Source organism: Lissotriton vulgaris, unplaced genomic scaffold (genome assembly GCF_964263255.1).
Source record: "Lissotriton vulgaris unplaced genomic scaffold, aLisVul1.2 SCAFFOLD_275, whole genome shotgun sequence".
In the NCBI taxonomy this organism is placed as follows: Eukaryota; Metazoa; Chordata; class Amphibia; order Caudata; family Salamandridae; genus Lissotriton; species Lissotriton vulgaris.
The window spans coordinates 1,764,108-1,787,331 of record NW_028252092.1 but is presented as its reverse complement, the minus strand read 5'-3'; the positions used below and the strand labels follow the sequence as shown (position 1 = coordinate 1,787,331).

Below are 23,224 nucleotides of genomic sequence, written 5' to 3'. Positions count from 1 at the left end.
GCGAAGTGTGCTGTCTGCAGATGCCCAGAAGCGGCAAGAGGAGAATGTCCCCAGAGCCCTGCGTGTGCCCGTGAAGACTGTCAGTGAGTGTCCCCACACGTTGGAGCAGCGTGACGAGTCCTCCAGAGAGCTCGGTGAGTGGGCTTAGTTCTAACTGGGAGGGGCTGGTGTCAGGGCACATTGTCAGTGCCCACCCCTCCTGGTGGTCATACTGAGTGCCCTGCAGTGCCCATGCTAGTTTTACAGCTGCCCCTCCAGGCAGCTGCAACGTGGGGGCACAGTTAGTTAAAGCATCCCAGGGTACCCGGGCCCTGAGATTTGTTCATCTCAGCTGCCCCGCTTGCAGAGGGCAGCTGCACCGAGGGGGTAATTTCAATTTGAGAGCCCCAGTGAGGCCCCGAGGGCACAGTTGTGCCAGGGCCTATTTGTGTGTTCCCAGCTGCGCCGTACCAGCGCGGGCAGCTGCAGCGTTTATACCTATGTGTTCACAGGGCATAGTGAGTGTCCAGGCCCACAATTGACATCAAAACTGCACAGCAAGTAGCGTCACCTGCAACGTTTAGGCTACAGTTTTTTGGGGACATGGTTTGAGAGAGAGGAATGAGATGCACTCCTCCGCGTCAATGCAATTGTGCACGTGCAAACTATGCTGCATTGGCAGCTGCCCTGACATTCTGGACTTATGGCAATTGAGCCCCCTTGAGAAGGCCAGTTGGTCAAAGGGGGGGGGGGCAGTGATTTAGGTGATGTAGGAAATGTGATGCTCTACTATGATTCATGCCTCTAGATGCGTTTAGGGGTGAGATTATGTGCCTAATGTGTTTATGCTGGTGAGGTTATTTCCTACTACGAGTATACCCTAATGTGAGTGATGCTTAGGAGGTTAGGGTCTAAAATGTTAGTGATGAGGTTGGCGTATAATGTATTTTGCTCTAATGTGATGCTGTGCATAATGTGGTTTATGTTACAGGATGATGCTGAGTACAGCGGTTACCAGTGATTACTGGTCCTACTTTTATGATATGTCTTTTTTTTACTAAGTCCACTTTGTGATGTTTCAGACAGTGGTCCAGTGGGCCCTGTCAGATGTATATAATCCCTTGTAGATATGACCTAGTGCCGGTGGCACAATGTATATAATGTGAGTGCTATTCTAATGGGTTATGAGATTACAAAGGGTATTTTTGGTATACCCTTGTGTGGAGTTCCTTTTGTGGTGTGCCTGGTATGTTGTTGCTGTGTGCGTGCGCAAACGCTTTACACATGGCCTACGGGATAAGCCTGACTGCTCATGCTAAGCTACCAGGGGGTGGGGGGAGTAGGGGTTATCTTTGGCGTGTAACTACTTTGCCCTGATTAGAGAGGTGGTCTCTGCCTGGCTTTGGTGCAAGCCTTAGCCAACTAGAGATCCCATTTCTAACAGGGGGCAGTGTCAAAATGAATGGGTATTGCGACTAAACACTCACTGCAACACCCATTGTACGTCACTACGTCGCTAAGTGTAGCATGAAAGTGTTCCTTATTCATAAGGCGTTGTTAAGCCACAAGAAGTGGCTTAGCACTGCCTTGTAATAAGGCAAAGCCTGTATTGCCACAGGAATGCCTTTAAAAGTGATGTTCCTGTGGCGATAGGGGCTTGTAATTATGGCCCAAAGGTTCTTCTAGATCCAGCCACCTAAATATTCTTATTCCCAAGAGGAGCTATTTCGTCGGTTGAAGGCGCTAAATTTGGGAGTTTGTGATTGTTTCTGACAGGTCCACGGACATGTTCTGGTTCACTATCCTGGCTCGAGCCAAATACTTTTTAATGTCTCTTGACATCCTTCCCAGAACAGTTGTCATGTTTGGAATGATTTGTGGAAGAGCTTCAACCTTGCTGTCTTGTAAAGCCTTGGGGCGTTCCTCCTATGGTGATTTCTGACTTTTTTATCAATGGGTTTTCCTAGATTTATTGGCACATAGGCAGCTGTTCTTAGGGAGTGTGTCGGATCTGAACAAGCTAAGCTGAATTACAGTAAACAAATGTGATGGATGGAACACTTGAGTTAATCTCAACCACCAGTAACTACTCGGATTTACATTCCAGTCTATTGTTATTTGGCACAGCATGCCTCCTCAGTTTGCATCCAGCCATATGCAAATAAGTCTTGATCCTGCTCCAGTAGGAACAGTCCAGGCCAAACGTATGGGCCATGTCCACCCTTAACTATATCAAAAGCAACCCACTACTCGTTTAGCCCTTATAAAATCTCTTTTGTTGAGTTTAGATTGGTTTCGGTGCATAGTGTGGACCGGACACGCGTCTGGGCATACTCATCCCACTTGGGGGGGACATGCTCAAGTCAAGTAAAGTATGCAGAAATTGATGGATGGAATGCTTGAATGAATCTCAACCACTGGTAATTACTCGGGCCACACCCCAGTCCATTGCCATTTTGCTCACCATGCCACTGCAGTCTGGACCCAGCCAATGCAAATCCTCACCCTGTTCCAATAAGAACAGTCCATGTCAAACTGCCCCCAGGTCCTCCTTGAAATAAACACAATAAAAACAAAATTGGTTTCCCATGCTTGTGTCTTGTGCTGTTTTCAAATGAAATGAGTATACTTATAATAGGAGGAGGTACCATTCATGAGTAAAGACAAATGTTAGGATTATTTCCCCCCGTAGCCTCGGATTAGAGAGCTGTGTTGTAATTCTAGATGTCATCAAGACACTTTGTATTTTTTGTACAAGATTCTGTGACTTTTCCCAAGAGGTCATATTTTTGCATATTGTCTGCATACATGAGCAAATATGCCTTATTCTGGTCACGTAGATGTGACTTGGAATGCATGTCAAAGCTAAGAAGTGCTGGGGATAGGGTCTCTTCTGTTATGTTATGAAAGTGAAGTTCTACCTAGTTAAGTTCTCTGAGTTGGCAAAAAAGGGTATGTCTTTGCTCAACCTTTCTATGATGACATACCATAGATTTTGAGATGTAGAGAGACAGAGAACAGTATGGTAGGTCTGTTGTTGCTGCATGTTCTGTCTTATGGGATAAGTCAAGGCTATGTCACACAAACTGTACAGAATTATAGGCAATTGTTGTGAATCCCAGAGGGTTCTTGGTCTTGCTTCAATCTGTGACTGGTCTGCTGTTGGGTTTGTGGTCCAGGTTTAAGTTCAACGTTATCGAGAATCAGACATTTACTAGTATATCTCCTGGACCCAAACCTAACGAGCACAGATCTGGTTGAACTATTATCTGTGATACTTCCGTGCATGCAATACTTAAGATATCGAAGAATTTTGGGCAAATGTCATATCTGTTTGGTCTGTTTCTCACCTCTACAAATGGTTTTCAACACACATCTCCTATCAATGTGAAAATAACTCGGCGTCGATTCAAAGCTTTGGTGGCTGAATATATGAATTGGAGGGCAGTTTGCACACATTGTCAAGCCCATGGTCAGCCAGCAAGAGGGTCCGGTGGCTTAAGAGATGATATGGAAAGTCAGAAACAGAGGGGCCAAATTACATGTCACAACATTTTTAAGAAGCATAATGGTGCCCACGCTGCAAAATGTAGGCTATGGCATAAGGTGGTCACTTTTGACCTTTTGGAGGATTCCTTGATATGATGCGGGTCAACCTGGCACAGTAGTGACAATTCTGGCAAACTGTGGACATCTAAAGTCATACTGTGGACTTCTAAAGTCATACTGTGGGTGTCTGTAGAGATCTGTATTCACACTGTGGACATCTGTAGTCATACTGTGGACATCTGTAGTCATACTGTGGACATCTGTAGTCATACTGTGGACATCTGTAGCCATACTGCAGACGTCTGTGGCCATACTGTGGGCATCTGTAGTCATACTGTGGACATCTGTAGTCATACGGTGGACTTCTAAAGTTATACTGTGGACTTCTATAGTCATACTGTGGGTGTCTGTAGAGATCTGTAGTCACACTGTGGACATCTGTAGTCATACTGTGGACATCTGTAGTCATACTGTGGACATCTGTAGTCATACTGTGGACATCTGTAGTCATACTGTGGGCATTTGTGGACATCCGTACTAGTCTCTACTCATACTGTGGACAGCTGTAGTCACACTGTGGACTTCTATAGTCATACTGTGGGTGTCTGTAGAGATCTGTATTCACACTGTGGACATCTGTAGTCATACTGTGGACATCTGTAGTCATACTGTGGACATCTGTAGTCATACTGTGGACATCTGTAGTCATACTGTGGACATCTGTAGTCATACTGTGGGCATTTGTAGTCATACTGTGAACATCCGTACTAGTCTCTACTCATACTGTGGACTTCTGCTGTCATACTATGGACGTCTGTAGATATCTGTGGTCATACTATGGACATTTCTTTTTTTCTCTGAGTTTTATATAGCGCAAACATGACCCAAAGGTATCAAAGTGCTTAACATGAGTACCTGTTGTGTTACAGATGGACACTTTTTTTTGTTAGGCTTGGGAAGATTAAGTGATTTGTCCACATCACAAGATGTTGAGCATCCCTGCTGAGACTCAAACGTGGTTTCCCAGCATTGAGGTTGAACCACTCTAGCCGTGAGGCTACATCCTCTCCTCTATAGACATACTATTGATGTCAGTAGCCGTACTGAAGACATCTGTACTCATACTGTGGACATCTTTAGTCCACTTTAGTCATACTGTGGAAATCTGTATCATGGTTTGGATGTCTGTAGTGAATCTGTGGACATCCTTAGTAATATTGTGGACATCTGTAGTAATAATGTTGATATATCTGTAGTCTTCTGAAGTCATGCTGTGGACATTTGTACTCATATTGGGGATGTCTGTAGTGATACTGTGGCCATCTGTAGTAATGCTGTGGACGTATCAAGTCATAGCGTGGACATCTGTAGTAATCTGTAGTCATACTGTGGACACCTGTAGCCATACTGTGGACGTCTGTAGTCATGGTTTGGATGTCTGTAGTGATACTGTGGACATCCTTAGTCATACTGGGAACGTCTGTATTAATACTGTGGATGTTTGTATGATACAGTGGACATCTGTAATCATACTGTGGACATCTGTAGTAATAATGTTGACATATCTGTAGTCATCTGTAGTCATAATGTGGACATCTGTAGTAATGTTGTGGACATATCAAGTCATACCGTGGACATCTGTAGTAATCTGTAGTCATACTCTGGCCATCTGTAATCACGTTTGTAGAAATCTGTAGTCATACTGTGGACACCTGTAGCCATACTGTGGGCATCTGTAGTGATCTGTACTCATACTGTGGAGATATGTAGTCATACTTTGGACATTAGTAGTAATGCTGTGGATGTCTTTAGTCATACTGTGGACATCTCTTGTGATCTCTGGTCATATTATGGACATCCATAGTCATACTGTGGATGTCTGTAGTGATACTATGACACATGTACAAATTCTCTGGAAACTTGCAGTAATGCTGTGAATCTCTCTAATCACATTGTTGATATCTGTAGGCATCTTTAGGCATACTGTGGACATCTGTAGTCATACATTGGACTTGTACAGTCATACTGTGTGCGTCTTTAGTGATCTTGCGTCATACTGTGGGCATATGCAGTCATACTGTGGGCATGTGCAGTCATACTGTGGGCATGTGTAGTCATACTGTGGACGTCTGTAGTAATCTGTAGTCATAATGTGGACATCTTTAGTCGCACAGTGGATGTCTGTGTTCATAATGTGGACATCTGTCGGGACATACTGTGAACAGCTGTATGAATATTCTGTCATACTGTGGACATCTATAGTCATACTGTGGATATGTGTAGCAAGGTAACTAGTCCCAATATCGAGAAAAAAAAATTGACAGGACAAAATATTGAGTTTTTTAATATAGAATGGACAGAATATCGAATTGCAAAACTATAGTGCTGCAGAATATCAAAATGCAGGTGAAAAATATCGGTTTCCATAATATCAAAGTTAGTAATATCGATTTTTTTTTGTATTTTAAGTGTTAGTATATGTGTTAAAAGTATGTTTATTTTTGTCAGGTATGTTTGAATTTTGTAAAAGTAATGAAGTTTATGTTAATAAATGCGTGTGTAATTTAATTCTGTAGCCGGCTGCAGGTTTAAAAGGGGAATAGGGTGGTAAGTAATTTATTTATAATATATATTTTTAGCATTATTCAGAATTAATTATTTGTTAAATACTTTTTTGCGTAATTTAAGTCTGTAGCGGTTTGTGGGTTTATAGGGAAATAGGGTGGGAAGTAATGTATTTGACATTAATTCATGTATTATTGTATCACTTAATAATTTAATATTTAATAATTTATGTTTTTAAGTTTATTAATGTATTACTGATTAATTATAAGTTGATTGATAACAATTAATAATTGATTGGTAATTATGTGAATTGTGTATTTTTTTGTTTAATAATAAGTAATTCATTAGATATTAATTATTAACAATTAGTTAGTGACTATGTTAATTGTGTACTTTTTTATCAGTGGGTTGAGGGTTGATAGGGGAGTGGGGTAGGAAGTACTTTATTTTTACCTAATTTTTATTATTTGTTACATTATAATTTGTTTGAGTTATTTTATAGTGTTAATTATATGAACTAATTTAGATTTGATTGTTATTAATTGTTAATTGTAATAAGTTAATTCATTAATTGTTAATTATGTTAATGTATTAATATGTTACAATATTGTAGACAATGTTTATAGGGGAAAATGGTGGGAGGTAAATTCATTTAAAAAAGGTATTAATTGTTGATTAATTTTATGAATATTGCAGGAGTGGGTATATTAAATGATTCCCTTACGCTATCCAACACTTTCCATACTGTTCCACTCACTGGAGTGGGAATAGTAATCTTTAACCATCCTCTATCCAACGGTTTCTCTACTGTTGCACTCACTGGAGTGGGAATAGTAATTTTTACCCTCCCGTTTTCCAATGCTTTCCCTACTGTTGTACTCACTGGAGTGGGAATAGTAATTTTTAACCATCCTCTATCCAACGGTTTCTGTACTGTTGCACTCACTGGAATGGGAATAGTAATTTTTACCCACACGCTATCCAACATGTTCACTAATGTACCACTTGTTGGAGTGGAAATAGTAATTTTATCTTTTACGCTATGCAATCTTTTAAGTATTGTTATATTTAATGCAGTGTCAAATATTCTAAAAAAAACATATTATATATAATGTATTTTTATATTTATAGTATAGGTTTATATATATATATATATATATATATAATTATATTTAAAAATATGTATTTAACATTTAATTATTAAAAATATTGTTTTTTATAATATTATTTAGTTAATATATAAGTAGTGAAAATAAAAATTCATGTTAATTTTTTTTATTAACTTACAATTTGTATTTATTAATGTTAAGGTTATTTAAGTATTTTTAAGTAAGTTTTACTTAATTATATGTATTATTACATTAATTTTACATTATTTTTAAGACATTTAAAAAATTTGATATTTTAGCAAACTATATTATTTACAACGATATTGAGGAATCGATATTGTTGTATCTATCTGTTTGTAGATAGGAATTCGATATTCTGGTAGTCGATATTTTGTCACCAATATTTTTGTAGGTCAATATTTAGCTTCTCGATATTCTGTCAGTGATTCCTGAAGTAATCTGTAGTCATAATGTGGACATTTGTAGTCATACTGTGGGCATCTGTAGAAATCTGTGGTCCTACTCTGAACATCTGTAGTCATACTGTGGATGTCAGTAGTCATACCAAAGACATCTGCACTCATACTGTGGACATCTGTAGTCCACTGTAGTAATATTGTGGACATCGGTAGTCATGGTTTGGATTTCTGTAGTGATACTGTGGACATCTGTAGTCATACTGTGGACATCTGTAGTAATACTGTGGATATCTGTAGTAATACTGTGGCCGTATCAAGACATCGGTAGTAATCTGTACTCATACTCTGGACATCTGTAATCTTACCATGAACATTTGTAGAAAGCTGTACTAATACTGTGGGCACCAGTAGTCATACTGTGGACGTCTGTAGTCAAACTGTGGCCATCTGAACTCATGCTGTGGTCATCTGTACTCACACTGTCGACATCTGTAGTCATACTGTGGATGTCTGTACTCACACTGTGGATGTCTGTTGTCATACTGTGGATGTCTGTACTCATACTGTGGATATCTGTAGTAATACTGTGGCCGTATCAAGACATCGGTAGTAATCTGTACTCATACTCTGGACATCTGTAATCTTACCATGAACATTTGTAGAAAGCTGTACTAATACTGTGCAAACAATGGTGGCTGGGCCCAAAGGGAGAGAGGGTAGGCAGGGCCACAATAACGTGAATAAAAAAGATTTGCCTATGCCTCCAAAATTGTGAATTAAGCACTGAATGTTTAAGGATAAACAACAATTTTATTAGTTTACCCAGACAATAACTTTTTGTCGTTAAGTCAATACTTGGTTAAACAATTTTTCATTATACAAAAACAGACAATGAATAACCATCAACTTCATTTCTAGCCATATGTGATTCGAAAAGCAGTTTGTGCATATATACAGTGTAAGAATTCAAGTAAAAAATAAATTTGAAGAAGAAAAAACATTTAGTCTTACATATACAGTTTTATGCATGGACACAATAAATCAAGAATAAAGTGAGAAAACCTAATCAACAATTCACAATGGAAAATCACAGGTGTGAAGAGGAGAGGGAGGAAATATTTTTCAAAGATCGACTCCCAACTCATGAACTGAATTCATTTTCTAGTTCTCTAGTATTCAGAAAAAGAGCCCATTTTATACATAACTGACATGGACCACAAATGTCAAGTCAAATGCCGACGCGTTTCGAATCCTGTTGCGTTATTTACAGGATTCTCATCAGGGCGGTGTGATTCTAGTCCATGGGAACTGTTTGTGAAAAGAAATGAGAAATGTTTGTTTACCAAACTTTGTCCTCTAGCCAATTCTACTCATGAGCTGTACACGCATCATGGTGCGGCATACCTTTTAGTTAATTGCCCCAAGTGACTTCTGTTTGAAAATATTGTCTATGGCAGGCGGGTCTGGGCTGCAACAGAGCAAGATTGGTATCAGTAATTCATTGTGCAGTGTAAGTACTCACAGGGAGCGAAGCGCATGGGTTTGAGAGTTACCTTCAATCTTCACAACCCTAAGGCTGGTGTGCCGGTATCGGAAATTAATTTTCAATGCTGGCGCATTATTTTCTTCTAGGAAAAAGATCGAAAACACGAGGTTGGAATCGATCTCAATTAAAACGACATGCACGGAGGCAAGAGCACCTCACAGGCGAAACTTACTTTTAAACACTTCAACACGGGCGGGAAGATCCTCACCGGTATTGGGAACAGCGCGGTTCCCGTTCTGTAAAGCAAGGAGAAAGGCAGGTGTCACTGATGTTTACTTCGCTGCGCTTTCAGTGAAAACTACAGGGTGGACGCAAGTCTCAGTGTGCGGGGGTCATATTCTTACCATAAATTAACGCGGAGAGCTCCGCTGGTATATCCTGCTTCCAACCGGCACACTCTGTATTTGGTTGTCCGAGGCAGCGCCGGTTCTCACAAAAATAAAAGCATGTGATCCGCTCTCGTCCAATCAGAGCCACAGTGGTTACTGGTGCCTTATGGGAATTGAAGTCCAGGATGTGGGTTTACGCCCGATTAATCTCACTAAGAGTGTTGAGACCCTTATTCACACTGTCAAATCTTAATATTAGATATGCCTCCTTGCGAAGTAGCATGGTTTCAACATCTGGATAGCGTTTAGGGTCTATCCAAACTAGTGGTGTCCATTTAAAATCATTTTCAGTATGGTTGTTGTTTAAAAAATGTTCCACCATTGGTGCAGTCATAACTTTTTTCTTAATGCGAGAACGATGTTGTGTTATTCTGGCATTAATGGCTTGATTTGTTTTCCCAATGTAAACTCTGTCGCAGGGACAGACCACTGCATAGACGATATTTCGGGTCCTGCAATTCGTAAACGCATCGTGTTTCCACTTGATGCCACGGTTGGTGAAGGTGTCTCCTTCTATTGTTGTAGAACATGATACACAGTTACCACACTTGTGGTGCCCACTTACAGGTTTCAGGTTCCACTGAGCTATGAGGTCACTTTTGGGTGGAGGAATGTGACTGTCCGCTTTGATAAGGTGTTGTCCAATGCTTGTGTTTTTCCGCATTGCAAAGATGGGTTTAGACAGGGGGTACTCGAGTGTTTCCAATAAATGCCAATTATTTCTTATGATGTTTTTGAATTGGTTTGTGTGTTGACCAAAGGTTGTCACACACACCAATTTGTCCAATTCCTTTTTCTCTTTTACCTGCAGAAGTGTGTCTCTCGGGGTAAATTTGGCCCTATTTTTTGCATGTTTCAACAATTTTTTGGGGCATCCTCTGTCAGCCATCTCACTGCAGAATCTTGTTGCGTGTGAGTCAAAGTCGTTACGACTTGTGCAATTGCGTCTAATTCTGAGCAGTTGACCATAAGGTAAATTATCCTTAAGGCTTTGTGGATGTGAGCTGGTATAGTGAAGGATTGTATTCCTATCTGTTTTCTTCTTGTGCAAAGAGGCTGTCAGCCTAGAACTGCTGGTGCCTACTGTGATGTCAAGGAAAGTCATTTCTTTTGAACTAGAGTTCAACGTGAATTTAATATCAGGGTGTCTGAAATTAAGCCATGCATAGAATTGATCAAGTTCCGTCTGGCTCCCCTGCCACAGGAGCCAGACGTCATCTATATATCTCAACCATTGAATAATGTGGTGTGAGTAGGGGTTGTCCTTGTAGATGAATCTTTCTTCATATTGTGCCATGTATAGCACCGCCAGCTCCGGCGCATAAGGACAGCCCATGGCTGTCCCCTTGATTTGTATGAAAAAGTCACTCTCGAATTTGAAATAGTTGCTCCGAAGAGTTATCTCTGCCAATGCTACAATAAATGTAGAGGGTACCCGGTGGGGTCTTTCTCGTTGTTCTAGATAGAATTCAATGACCTCAAGAGCCTCGTCCTGCGGTATTTGCGTGTATAGCGAAGCGACATCCAATGTCACCATCAACTCAGTTGATTCATTGAATGTGCGTCCCTCAATACGAGTGATGAAGTCAGTGGTGTCCCTGAGGTGCGATTTCACTTGTTCCATACATGGTTTTAGAAAGAAATCAATGTATTTAGATATCGGTTCTAACACCGAATCGCATCCGGACACTATGGGTCTTCCAGGATGTACCCTTTCGTTTTTATGAATCTTGGGTAAGAAATAGAGAATTGGCGTTCTTGGTGACTTTTTATTTAGGAATTCATGCTCTTTTAGGCCTAAGAAGCCTTCGTCTAAGGCTCTCTGTGTGATTTTAGCTATTTTGTCCTGAATGGCAAGGACAGGATCTTCTTTAGACGGTCTGTACCAATCCCTATTGTTCACATGCAGTTGTCCTTCAGTAAGATACATGGGACGGGCCATAGGACCACCGCACCACCCTTACCCGCCTGCTTAATTACAATCGATGTGTCAGATTTCAGATCACCAATTGCCTTTTGGATTCCTTTACTGATGTTGTTTTTGACAAAACTGCTTTTCTTCTCAAGTTTGGTAAGGGAGGACAAGATCGCTTGTTCAAAAGCAATGATTTGTTTCGGAATATTTATTGTTGGAGTGAACCTGGATTTAACCCTCAATCCAGTGGTTTCCTGTATTGACGTCATTTCGGCCCCTGCAAAATAGGCTTTCAGCCTGACTTTGCGACAGAAGTCAAGTGCCTCCAGTTTCAATTTTGTAAAGTCTGTTCTTTTAGTTGGGACGAATTTGAGACCCAGGTCAAGAAGCATTTCCTCATCCTTATTTAGAACTTTATCAGAAAGATTTACAATGGTAGACGAGTCTAGTTGTTGTAATTTCTGTTGCGAGTGCGCATTTGCCATGGTTGCTTGAAACGAGGTCGTGTTTGACCGCCCCTGGCTAAAAAAGGAGTTGATCCCCTTCCTGCACCCCGTGTTTTGGAATTTGACTGTCTGGAGTCAGAGGAAGAGTCGGACGAAGTAGTGTCCGAGAATGTTATGAATCTATTTCTAGATCTGCCTTGAAATGTGTTTAAGGCCCCTCGCGACTCCCCCGAGGTGTAAAAGTCTTCTCTGAGAAAAGGATACACCTGGTCCAGTCGGAAAGTTTTTGAGTCTTTATCAAATTGTGCTGATTTGATATTCAGGGTGTAATCTTTGAATGATGCAATTTCTTTTTCTATTTTTTCTAGGAGTATCTTTGCATCACTTGTGGTTTGAGTGTCATTGATGTTTTTGATTAACTCCTCAATTTCCTTTTCTTCCTGACTACAGATGCGTTGAGCTGTCTCGATGGTATGTACCATTAGATCTCTACTGCATTTGGTGTTAATTTGGCTAAAGCCCTTCTTGTAATCTGCATCCTCTGTGAAGATTACGGGAATGTTCTTGACCTGAAGGCCCCAGGGAATAGTGCCTGCTTTAAGGTGTTTAAGTAAAAAGTAACCGTGAAGTTCGGTTCTAATATGCTTCTTCTGATTTGTTTTCCCAATGGCATCAAGTGGAAGCACGATGCGTTTACGAATTACAGGACCCGAAATATCGTCTATGCAGTGGTCTGTCCCTGCGACAGAGTTTACATTGGGAAAACAAATCAAGCCATTAATGCCAGAATAACACAACATCGTTCTCGCATTAAGAAAAAAGTTATGACTGCACCAATGGTGGAACATTTTTTAAATAACAACCATACTGAAAATGATTTTAAATGGACACCACTAGTTTGGATAGACCCTAAACGCTATCCAGATGTTGAAACCATGCTACTTCGCAAGGAGGCATATCTAATACTAAGATTTGACAGTGTGAATAAGGGTCTCAACACTCTTAGTGAGATTAATCGGGCGTAAACCCACATCCTGGACTTCAATTCCCATAAGGCACCAGTAACCACTGTGGCTCTGATTGGACAAGAGCGGATCACATGCTTTTATTTTTGTGAGAACCGGCGCTGCCTCGGACAACCAAATACAGAGTGTGCCGGTTGGAAGCAGGATATACCAGCGGAGCTCTCCGTGTTGATTTATGGTAAGAATATGACCCCCGCACACTGAGACTTGCGTCCACCCTGTAGTTTTCACTGAAAGCGCAGCGAAGTAAACATCAGTGACACCTGCCTTTCTCCTTGCTTTACAGAACGGGAACCGCGCTGTTCCCAATACCGGTGAGGATCTTCCCGCCCGTGTTGAAGTGTTTAAAAGTAAGTTTCGCCTGTGAGGCGCTCTTGCCTCCGTGCATGTCGTTTTAATTGAGATCGATTCCAACCCCGTGTTTTCGATCTTTTTCCTAGAAGAAAATAATGCGCCAGCATTGAAAATTAATTTCCGATACCGGCACACCAGCCTTAGGGTTGTGAAGATTGAAGGTAACTCTCAAACCCATGCCCTTCGCTCCCTGTGAGTACTTACACTGCACAATGAATTACTGATACCAATCTTGCTCTGTTGCAGCCCAGACCCGCCTGCCATAGACGATATTTTCAAACAGAAGTCACTTGGGGCAATTAACTAAAAGTTATGCCGCACCATGATGCGTGTACAGCTCATGAGTAGAATTGGCTAGAGGACAAAGTTTGGTAAACAAACATTTCTCATTTCTTTTCACAAACAGTTCCCATGGACTAGAATCACACCGCCCTGATGAGAATCCTGTAAATAACGCAACAGGATTCGAAACGCGTCGGCATTTGACTTGACATTTGTGGTCCATGTCAGTTATGTATAAAATGGGCTCTTTTTCTGAATACTAGAGAACTAGAAAATGAATTCAGTTCATGAGTTGGGAGTCGATCTTTGAAAAATATTTCCTCCCTCTCCTCTTCACACCTGTGATTTTCCATTGTGAATTGTTGATTAGGTTTTCTCACTTTATTCTTGATTTATTGTGTCCATGCATAAAACTGTATATGTATGACTAAATGTTTTTTCTTCTTCAAAATTTTTTTTACTTGAATTCTTACACTGTATATATGCACAAACTGCTTTTCGAATCACATATGGCTAGAAATGAAGTTGATGGTTATTCATTGTCTGTTTTTGTATAATGAAAAATTGTTTAACCAAGTATTGACTCAACGACAAAAAGTTATTGTCTGGGTAAACTAATAAAATTGTTGTTTATCCTTAAACATTCAGTGCTTAATTCACAATTTTGGAGGCATAAGTACTAATACTGTGGGCACCAGTAGTCATACTGTGGACGTCTGTAGTCATACTGTGGCCATCTGAACTCATACTGTGGTCATCTGTACTCACACTGTCGACATCTGTAGTCATACTGTGGATGTCTGTGCTCACACTGTGGATGTCTGTTGTCATACTTTGGACATATGTAGTGATCTCTATTCATATTATGGACATCTGTAGTCATACACACTATGGACCACTGTAGAATTCTGAAGTCATACTGTGGACATTTGTAGTGATTTGATGTGTAGTCATACTATGGGCATGTGTAGTCTCACTGTGGACATTTGTAGTCATACTGTGGACGTCTGTAGTCACACACTGGAGGTCTGTAGCCATACTCTGGACATCTGTAGGGACATACTGTAAACAGCTGTAGAAATATGAAGTCATAATATGGACATCTGTAGTCATACTCTGGATATCTGTAGTAATGCTGTGGATGTCTGTTGTCAGACTGTTGATGTCTGTACTCATCTTTAGTCATACTGTGGACATCTGTAATCATACATTGGACGTTTGAAGAAATCTGTAGTGGTACTCTGGACATCTGCAGTCATCTGTAGTCCTACTGTCGACATCTTTAGTCATACTGTGACCGTCTTTATTAATCTGAAGTCATACTGTCAACATCTGTAGTGATACTGTGAACGTCTGTAGTGATACTGTTGACATCTGTAGTCATACTGTGAATGTCTGTAGTAATCTGTAGTCATACTTCTGACATCTGTAATCATACTGTGAATGTCTGTAGTAATCTGTAGTCATACTGTCGACATCTGTAGTCATACAGTGGATGTCTGCAGCAAATCCATGTAAACCTCTGTACATGTTTGTCATACTGCAGGCAGTTGCCACATGATGCTGGCCTGACCTGATGATGATCAAACATGTCATATTGTGGGCATCTTAAGCACTGTAGAGACTGGGGTTTCATTGCTGCATCTTTCTGCATTTCTGGGTTAAGTTCAACCACCATCTTTCGACAGACACAACAAATGAAGATGGAACTTATGCTTCAGAATGGCTGTTTATTCACTTGAGACCATATTGAGTATACACAGTCACACTTTTTCAAATTACAATGCTGTCTACTCCATAGTCTCAGGGCGTGCCAAGGTGCTATATTCAGGCTGCGGTGGCAAAGCCAACATTGTTGTTAGCTCTGTCGAAGACGGTGTAGTACCCCCTCATGAAGACATCTCCAAGGATCCAGGTATCCGGCAGGTTGGAAGGGGACAATATGAATTTGGCGGTGCAGGTGTTCTATCGAAGGACAGAAATAACATAATCTATTAGTAAGATCGACTTCATGATTCGATCAATTGATTATGTACAACTGATTTACTCCTTGTCGTGTGTGTTGCTGCCCTGCAGGATATAAAATGAAATGTACTTTTCCATCCACATGCACTGTGTCTTTTCATGAATGGGTTAGTGGGGGTCAAGCATTTGTTTAGAGCTCCTTAAGTGGGCAATTTCACATTGATTCAAGCAGGGTGCTCTGTACACAATATTGCCAAGATATAGCGACCATTGTCCAAAAAAGCTGCAAAATTGTCTCTCTAATGCTCGTTTGGTTCGGACTGTGGAAGAGAGAGAGAGCGAGAGAGAAAGAGAAAGAGAGAGAAAAGAGAGAAAGAGATAGAGAGCGAGAGAGGAAGAGAAAGAGAGAGAAACGTGAGAGAGAGAGAGAGTGGAAGAGAGAGAGCGAGAGAGAGAGAAAAAGAGAGAGAGAGAGCGAAAGCAAAAGTGAGAGAGAGAGAAAAGAGAGAAAGAGAAATAGAGAGAGAGAGCGAGAGCAAAAGTGAGAGAGAGAAAAGAGAGAAAGAGAAAGAGAGAGAGAGAGCGAGAGAGGAAGAGAGAGAGAAAGAGAAAGGGGAAGAGAGAGAGAGAAAGAGAGAGAGTGAGAGCGAAAGAGAGAGAGAGAGTGAGAGAAAAAGAGAGAGAGAGCGATAGAGAAAGAGAGCGAAAGAGAAAGAAAGAGAGAGCGAGAGAAAAAGAGAGAGAGCGAGAGAAAGAGAGAGAGAGAGAGCGAGAGAAAAGAGAAAGAGAGAGAAAAGAGAGAGACAGAGAGAGAAAGAGAGAGAAAAGAGAGAGAGAGCAAGAGAGGACTAGAAAGAGAGAGAAAAGAGAGAAAGAGCGAGAGCGAAAGTGAGAGAGAGAGAAAAGAGAGAAAAAGAGAGAGAGAGAGAAAGAGAGAGAGAGAGCGAGAGAGGAAGAGAGAGAGAGAGAGAATGGAAAGAGAGAGAGTGAGAGCGAAAGAGAGAGAGAGCGAGAGAAAAAGAGAGAGAGAAAGGGAGAGAGAGCGAGAGAGAAAGAGAGCGAGAGAGAAAGAAAGAGAGAGCGAGAGAAAAAGAGAGAAAGCGAGAGAGAGAAAGAGCAAGAGAGAGAGAGAGCGAGAGAGAAAGTAAGAGAGAGCTAAGTAGCAAATGAAAGTGACTTGGCCTGATAGATCTTATTTGTAGGATGAAGTGGTTTTGAACCCAGCCTTTTTGTGAAACTCATTTTAGCTCCCATACTCCTCTCCATCATTAGTGCTCTATTCTTCACCACATTTTCCCAGTTCTGTTTGTTGTCGAAGGAACCCCTAGGTACGAGAAGGAATCTACGACCTCTAGTTTCCCTTTCGCCTATCATAAACTTATATGCTCTCTTTACCACAGGCCTCCCTACTACAAAAGACTTGTCTTCATTTACCCTTAAGCCCAAGGATGTCATGAAGGATGCAAAGGCATTTGTTAATCGCTGTAGACCACCCCTGTCCATGCAATTAACACCACATCATCAGCATATGCGAGAATAGGTACCGTTAGGGAGTCAAATATGAGAACATCTCTTGTTGCTCCTCAGAGTGCTGCTTTGAAACCATTCGTATATAGAGAAAATAAGAATGAGGCAAGGACACACCCTTGTCTGACACGCCTTCAGATCTTAAATGGGGGAGTGCATTCCCCCTGTTTCCCAAATCTTACTCTCCCAGTGGCATCAGAAAGAGTTGCCGGATAGAACTAATGATTGAAGGCTCCACCCCCAATTCAGCCATTATTTTCCAGAGTTGGGAGTGGATCTGCCAGTCAAATGCTGCGCTGAGATCCATGAAAGCCAGAAAGACCCTGACCTGTACTGGCTCTGGTATATTTATCAATCATCATGGTTAGATCAACCCTGATCTGTGTTGCCTCTCCCGCTCTGGACTCCATATTGGGCCTGCATCAGAATACTTTTTTTTGTTGTTCCCATTCTTCCAGGCTATTTAGATGTAGGCGGCCCATTCGTTTTGCCGTTGTATCCAGCAATGAAATTGGTCTATAGTTTTGGGACTTTTCTTTGTCACCCTTTTTGAATATGGGAACAATAATACTAGTTCTCCATGAGGTCAGTGGGTTAGATTTTACAATTTCATTACAAACATTAGTTAGTAATGGGATCCATAAGTCATGGTACCCAAAGAAAAAATCAATGGGGACCACATCAGGACCCGGTGCCTTTCTATTAGAGCACTTTGTCAATCCCCTACTAACCTCCTGGAATGAAAAAGTCAAGGGCTCCCTCGGAGGTGATTCTACAATTGGGCATTCTGTTCGTGAGATATTATTTGAGTCAAAAATTATTTAGAATTGGACCACACATTGATCCTCACTGACGTGAGAATCTAGAGAAGGATGTGTCGTATGTTTAAAATGAGGAGCGTTAATCACTTTCCATAAATGTTGACAATTCTTGGAGGCTGCTGCTAACTCTAAGTTATCCCATGCCTCTTCTCTTAGTGCCTTTTCCCTATCCTTCCTAGCCGGCCTATGCAGATTTTGCCGGGCCTTGGAGCAAGCTTGATCAAACCATAAAGATAAAAACATACAGAACAGAGGACAATGGCAGGAGACAGCACAGTTATGAGAGGAGACAAAACAGAGTGTCGAGATAGAACAGAGATATGCAATGGTACAGAAGACATAAAAGAGAAGAAAGAACTAAGATGTAGGATGGGGCAAACCAGAGAGCAATGGAAGATGACAGTGCAGAGTTGGTATTTAAATGAACACAGAGATAGGATGATATTGAACACAGGATGACGTCAACAGAGAGATATATCAGAGAAAACAGGAATATTTGTTGAGACAGACCAGAGAGATAGGAGACTAGGGTGCAGATACGGAGAAATTTCAGTAATGAACCACTGAGAATAGTGGAAGAACAGAGATATGGAAGGAAACAGACAAAAAAGATATAGGAAGAGCAGAAAAGAGAGAAAGAGTTGAAAGAATAGAGGGATGAGATGAAAAACTGAAACTTAAGGAGGAGGAATATAGATATGGGAAAAATAGAGCATTAAGATAGAAGGAGGAGGGAGAGACACAAACAGAGATTGGAGGGGACAGCACAGAAAGACATGGGAAAAACCAAAACAGAAGAGTGAGATAGGAGAATTAACAGAGAACAAAGGAGTGGGAAAGGGCAGAATGGAAAGAGATGGAGGAGACGCAGCACAGTTGTAAGACGACACAGAACACAGATTTACTATACAGAACAGAGAGGTAAGGTGAGACCCCACAGATCGAAGGATATGTGAAAAAGGAGAAAGAGAAAATAGCAGGCAGGAGAAAGAACAGGAATGTGTGAGGGGATTAACCAAAGAGCAATGGAAGGGGACAAAGATGGTAACAACTTTGGATAGATTTGGGGTAAAGTTAGAGAAAACTCCAGCTCAAGCAGCCATGTTATGTGAGCTGTGGACCACCCTTCTGAGAGAAGAGTGGTGTAAGGAGATTCAAAGGATGGAAACAGCTTGACTGTCACCTACCTGGTTGATGTAGGCTGTGGCAGGCACGTTGAACGCCTTCCCGTTGAAAGTGAAATACAAGTCCGGTAAATCACTAATAGTGTAACAGTCAACACTATACTAAAGTTTAAGAAGAAGAGAGTACATGTTATCATAAGTAAGATGGAAATATCATAGATATCTCCTGGCAACAGAAAGGTAATGTTAATAATTTGAAGTTGTTTAGAAATGGCAAGTCAGACGCTCAAACAATGTATAGCACTGCTGGTATCAAACATGGAATTAAGAAATGTGTGGCAAATGACCCCTGCAGAGCCCAGGCGCTGGCCATCACGAAACAAGGGGCGGTTTCTAGTATGATAGCCTCTTTGCTTTTAAATTCTAGATTCAAATTCAGTTGCTATAGTGACCTGGTGGTTCCATCGGGCCCTGGGAGTAGTCTCACACTGGTGAAAACACATGGAGCTCTGTCTGGCTTGAGTGAAAAGTAGTGGTTTCTAAATCATCAATCTGTACCAGTGGGAAACTGTTAGACATAAATAGGACCCGTACCAGTGACAGCAAGTTGGTTACATCTTCTGTGCTGACATGCTGTCAGATTGTGTCACAATTAGGAAAGCTGGATTGGGGTCTCTTTTATAAGTACTCCCCTTATGCACAGTTGGGTGTTGGGCACTCATGTAGTATTAACAGAAGGGATTTTAGGTTCAGGGAATTGAAAAGGGTGCTCTGCCAAATGTGGACGCTATTAATTAGAGCCGGAATGGTTTGGATGTGGTGCAAAAGGGTGAGGGGATAAGCCCTATAACCCAGGTCGGAATTGTAACCGGCGGAGCGACTACCCTAAATACGGCTACTCCATTTTAGCCTGGATGAGTCGCAGGAAAACTATCCCACATGTGACGAAACACGTGTCGGCTGGTTTGTCTATGAAAGTATTAAAAAAACGAAACACTGACGGACTGTACAAGACACAATTTGTTTTTTATTCATTTAGGCTTTGTGTTGGAATGTACTTGTGTCAATACCCACATCCCTCTTGAATTTTTATTTATTGTGTCCATGGGTATCCAGTTGCTAATGTGTTGGGCACTCATGACTGGGTTGGGCAGGCCCTGAGATCAGCACCCCAGCTGTGCACAGCCAAAGAAACTCTGCCGTGGTGTCACTCGGGGATTGGGAATAGAGTCTTGTTGTAGGTCAGGCCCTGGGTCAACCCCCTCGCTATGCACAGCAAGAGATGGTGCTCAAGCAGGGGCAGGGTTGTACTTAGGGTTTTTGCCACCCTGGCAGTACCAGTTATAGTACTATCCCAGAAAATATGGTAAATGGGTACTTTAACAGTACTATGAGAGTAATGCAATACCCAAAAATCTTTGTGGAACAATTTAAATAAAAATAAGATGTATACTTGTGAGACTGAGGGGGCTCTGGAAGAGCCTTCTTGTTCATAGTGCATTGTTCACACTAATTGGTAGAACGGGATACATTCCTGAAGTGTGCAATCTTCTAGATGTAGAGAGTAACACAGAGGACCCTCAATCTTCAGTCTTTCATTATGATAACAGGAGAAACAGGAATACATGAATTGAGGACTCAGGATGGTCACTCCAACTGACTGCAGGAGTGTTCCAAGCCATTGCCCAAACATTCTGTTGCAAGTAATAGATGTAATAGTTGCCCAAGTACAAATTAAGATTCCAATATAAGTATATAATAACAGTGCACCAACATATAATACACAGACACCACAATTCATTAAAGCTGTTTAAAAAAAACATTCCCTTCTGCTGTCAAATACACTTTGCCTCTTCTGCAGGTATCAGGCATGTCAAATCAGAGGCCAAGGAAACTGGCAATGTGTCAAGAAACAAGAAAATACATCAGAATAACCAAAAAGACAGTGTTGTAAAGCTACCTTTATTATCTTCCAGGTTTCCTGCACTTTGTAAAATGCAAAAGTGCACTGCATAGTGAGTGTGGCATTGTATTGTGTTATGCTGACATGGTCAAAAATAAGCAACACGTGCTTTTAACTGCACTGTGCTGGTAGCAGGGGTATGGGAGCAGCAGGGAAGGTTTAGAGACTGACCTATCTGTACAATGCAGATCATTTCAGGATATATGGCTATGATTTTTGTAAGGATGAAGGTTTTAAACCAGGAAGAAGTCTGAGACAGCATTCGAACTTGAACAAACAACACAGCAGATTGGATTTGAAGGCAATTATCCTTTAAACCTATAATAATCTAGACGCCACGGGTAATCCCAGCGTATGTTAACATCGGAATATAAAGGAGATCGTTTCAGCTATTTTTGACATATATACACAACCCTGAGTAAGTCCATGTTGTAAGAAACGCGTTGGCTGGGCTGATGTATGCATATCGTATATGATTGCAAATAAAGAATATTGAAAAAAAGACACTTCAAGACTCCCTGTTCAATATTTTTGGGATTTTGGGGATTTTGAGATATTGATTGTATTTCAGAAACTAATTGTGTATAATGGTATGCTCCTTTTCATTGCTTGATTATTTGGAGAAATCTTTTTTTTTATTGTGACTTCTAAGCGGTGGGGTCACAAAAGGTTGCGCATTATAGAGTAACAAACAGATTGAGAACTATTATACCTGTGCAGCCTGATTGTTATGTATTATGGACATTAGGGACTATATCACAACAATATAGTTGAACAATAAATCACTAGATTAGTTTTGCTATTTAGGACAAATAATATATAGATGGAATATGGTTTGTAACTGTCAGTTTAAGTGTATTGAACAATCAATGTTATAGTGATGCTTTCTGATCGAAATAATAATTTTTCATTGACCAATTGATTGTTAAACTGTTGGCATTTAGGGCCTGGCCATCCTTACGGAAAACAATTGCTTCCAGCTGAAATGTCTGTTAATTCTACTATCACACACCAGAAATGGGAAGCTATAGACACTTACCTCCAGATTAGAGTCCAGAGTTGCTCCAATAACATTGAGGATATTTGCAATTCCAGATTTGGGACCAGAAATCATAGTTGTTCCCGAGTCCACAATAGCTTGACATCCTCCGTCGCAGGCGATAATGTTTCCATTCATGGAGACGCTGAGGTTGGAAGGAAGAGACTAATATCAATGGAAGCTCTCAAGAATCAAATATAAGTAATTCCTTACAATCCTCAATTGTGAGAAATAGATCTAACATCTTTAGAGCTTCTCATCCTGTTAAGGGAAGCACCATCACCTGATCTGGGCACCTCATTGGAGAAAAAAGTCAAATAATAAAACATCTCAAGTACATACACATTTCAAACAGTATCATATATATCAACAACTCATCCAGGAACACATGCCCAGGCAGAACCTGTTATATCGTTTTCTAGTTGTACTACTTTGTAATGAATTCATTCTGCCTTAGACTATCTCCAGATGTGTTGTATATCCTAACCTCAAACATGTAATCTTCTGTAGAAATAGAGATCTGATGAACAGGGCTAAATCCTACAATTCATATTTGAGAATGTTAACCCTTTCCCTACACTGCATTCCCTACTAATTGGATGCAGAGACAAACTCTGCTGGTTCACTAGGTTTTCACTGGGAAGTTTAACATGTTACTGTAAATTGATTATCTGTGTACACAGCACTCTTGTATGATCATACACTCATGTGTGTCATAAAGCGTGGGCATTATTTCACAAGGGTCCCCTTCGTCTAACCATATCTGCCTCCTGTGGCCTGTTGAAATAACAAGCAGGCACTGTCCTAAAAAGTATTTCTACTACATTTCAGCTTTGAAAGATGGCAACAAGAGACTTCAATTTCAAAGAAATGTGGTTTAGGGATGAAACTCCCATACATGAAAAGACTGGCTGAACTACTTCCCAGAATCCACAGCTGCCCAGATTGCAAAAGAGGGTTGGTTTTCATTGAAAAATGTGGTGTCCAAATTGTGCTTTGGGCCCTTTCCCAATGTGGGCGCTAGACCCACCCACAGAAGTGAGGTAAATTTTGTATTGGGTGACGTGGGGGGACACCGGATGGGAGCATAATCTATAAATCCCTGCACATTCTGAAGTTTCAGTTACAGAAATTTGGGGGAAATATTTATTTTTAGCCAAAATGCTTCTGGGTAGGAAAACCTGGTGCGAGCCACGCAAGTCATGCC

The 23,224-nt window shown here is 40.9% G+C and overlaps 1 protein-coding gene across 1 annotated transcript in view; it reads right to left on the bottom strand.

The window, feature by feature from the left end:
* Positions 1-15,356: 15,356 nt before the first annotated feature.
* LOC147662676 (pepsin A-like) overlaps positions 15,357-23,224 on the bottom strand; it is a 41,317-nt gene continuing 33,449 nt past the window's right edge. The window contains exons 7-9 of the mRNA XM_086950990.1: positions 22,018-22,162; positions 19,079-19,177; positions 15,357-15,543 (exon numbers count right to left, since the gene is read on the bottom strand). Coding sequence (XP_086807116.1) covers positions 15,406-15,543; positions 19,079-19,177; positions 22,018-22,162 — 382 coding nt within the window. The 3' untranslated portion in view covers positions 15,357-15,405. The remainder of the gene's footprint in view (positions 15,544-19,078; positions 19,178-22,017; positions 22,163-23,224) is intronic.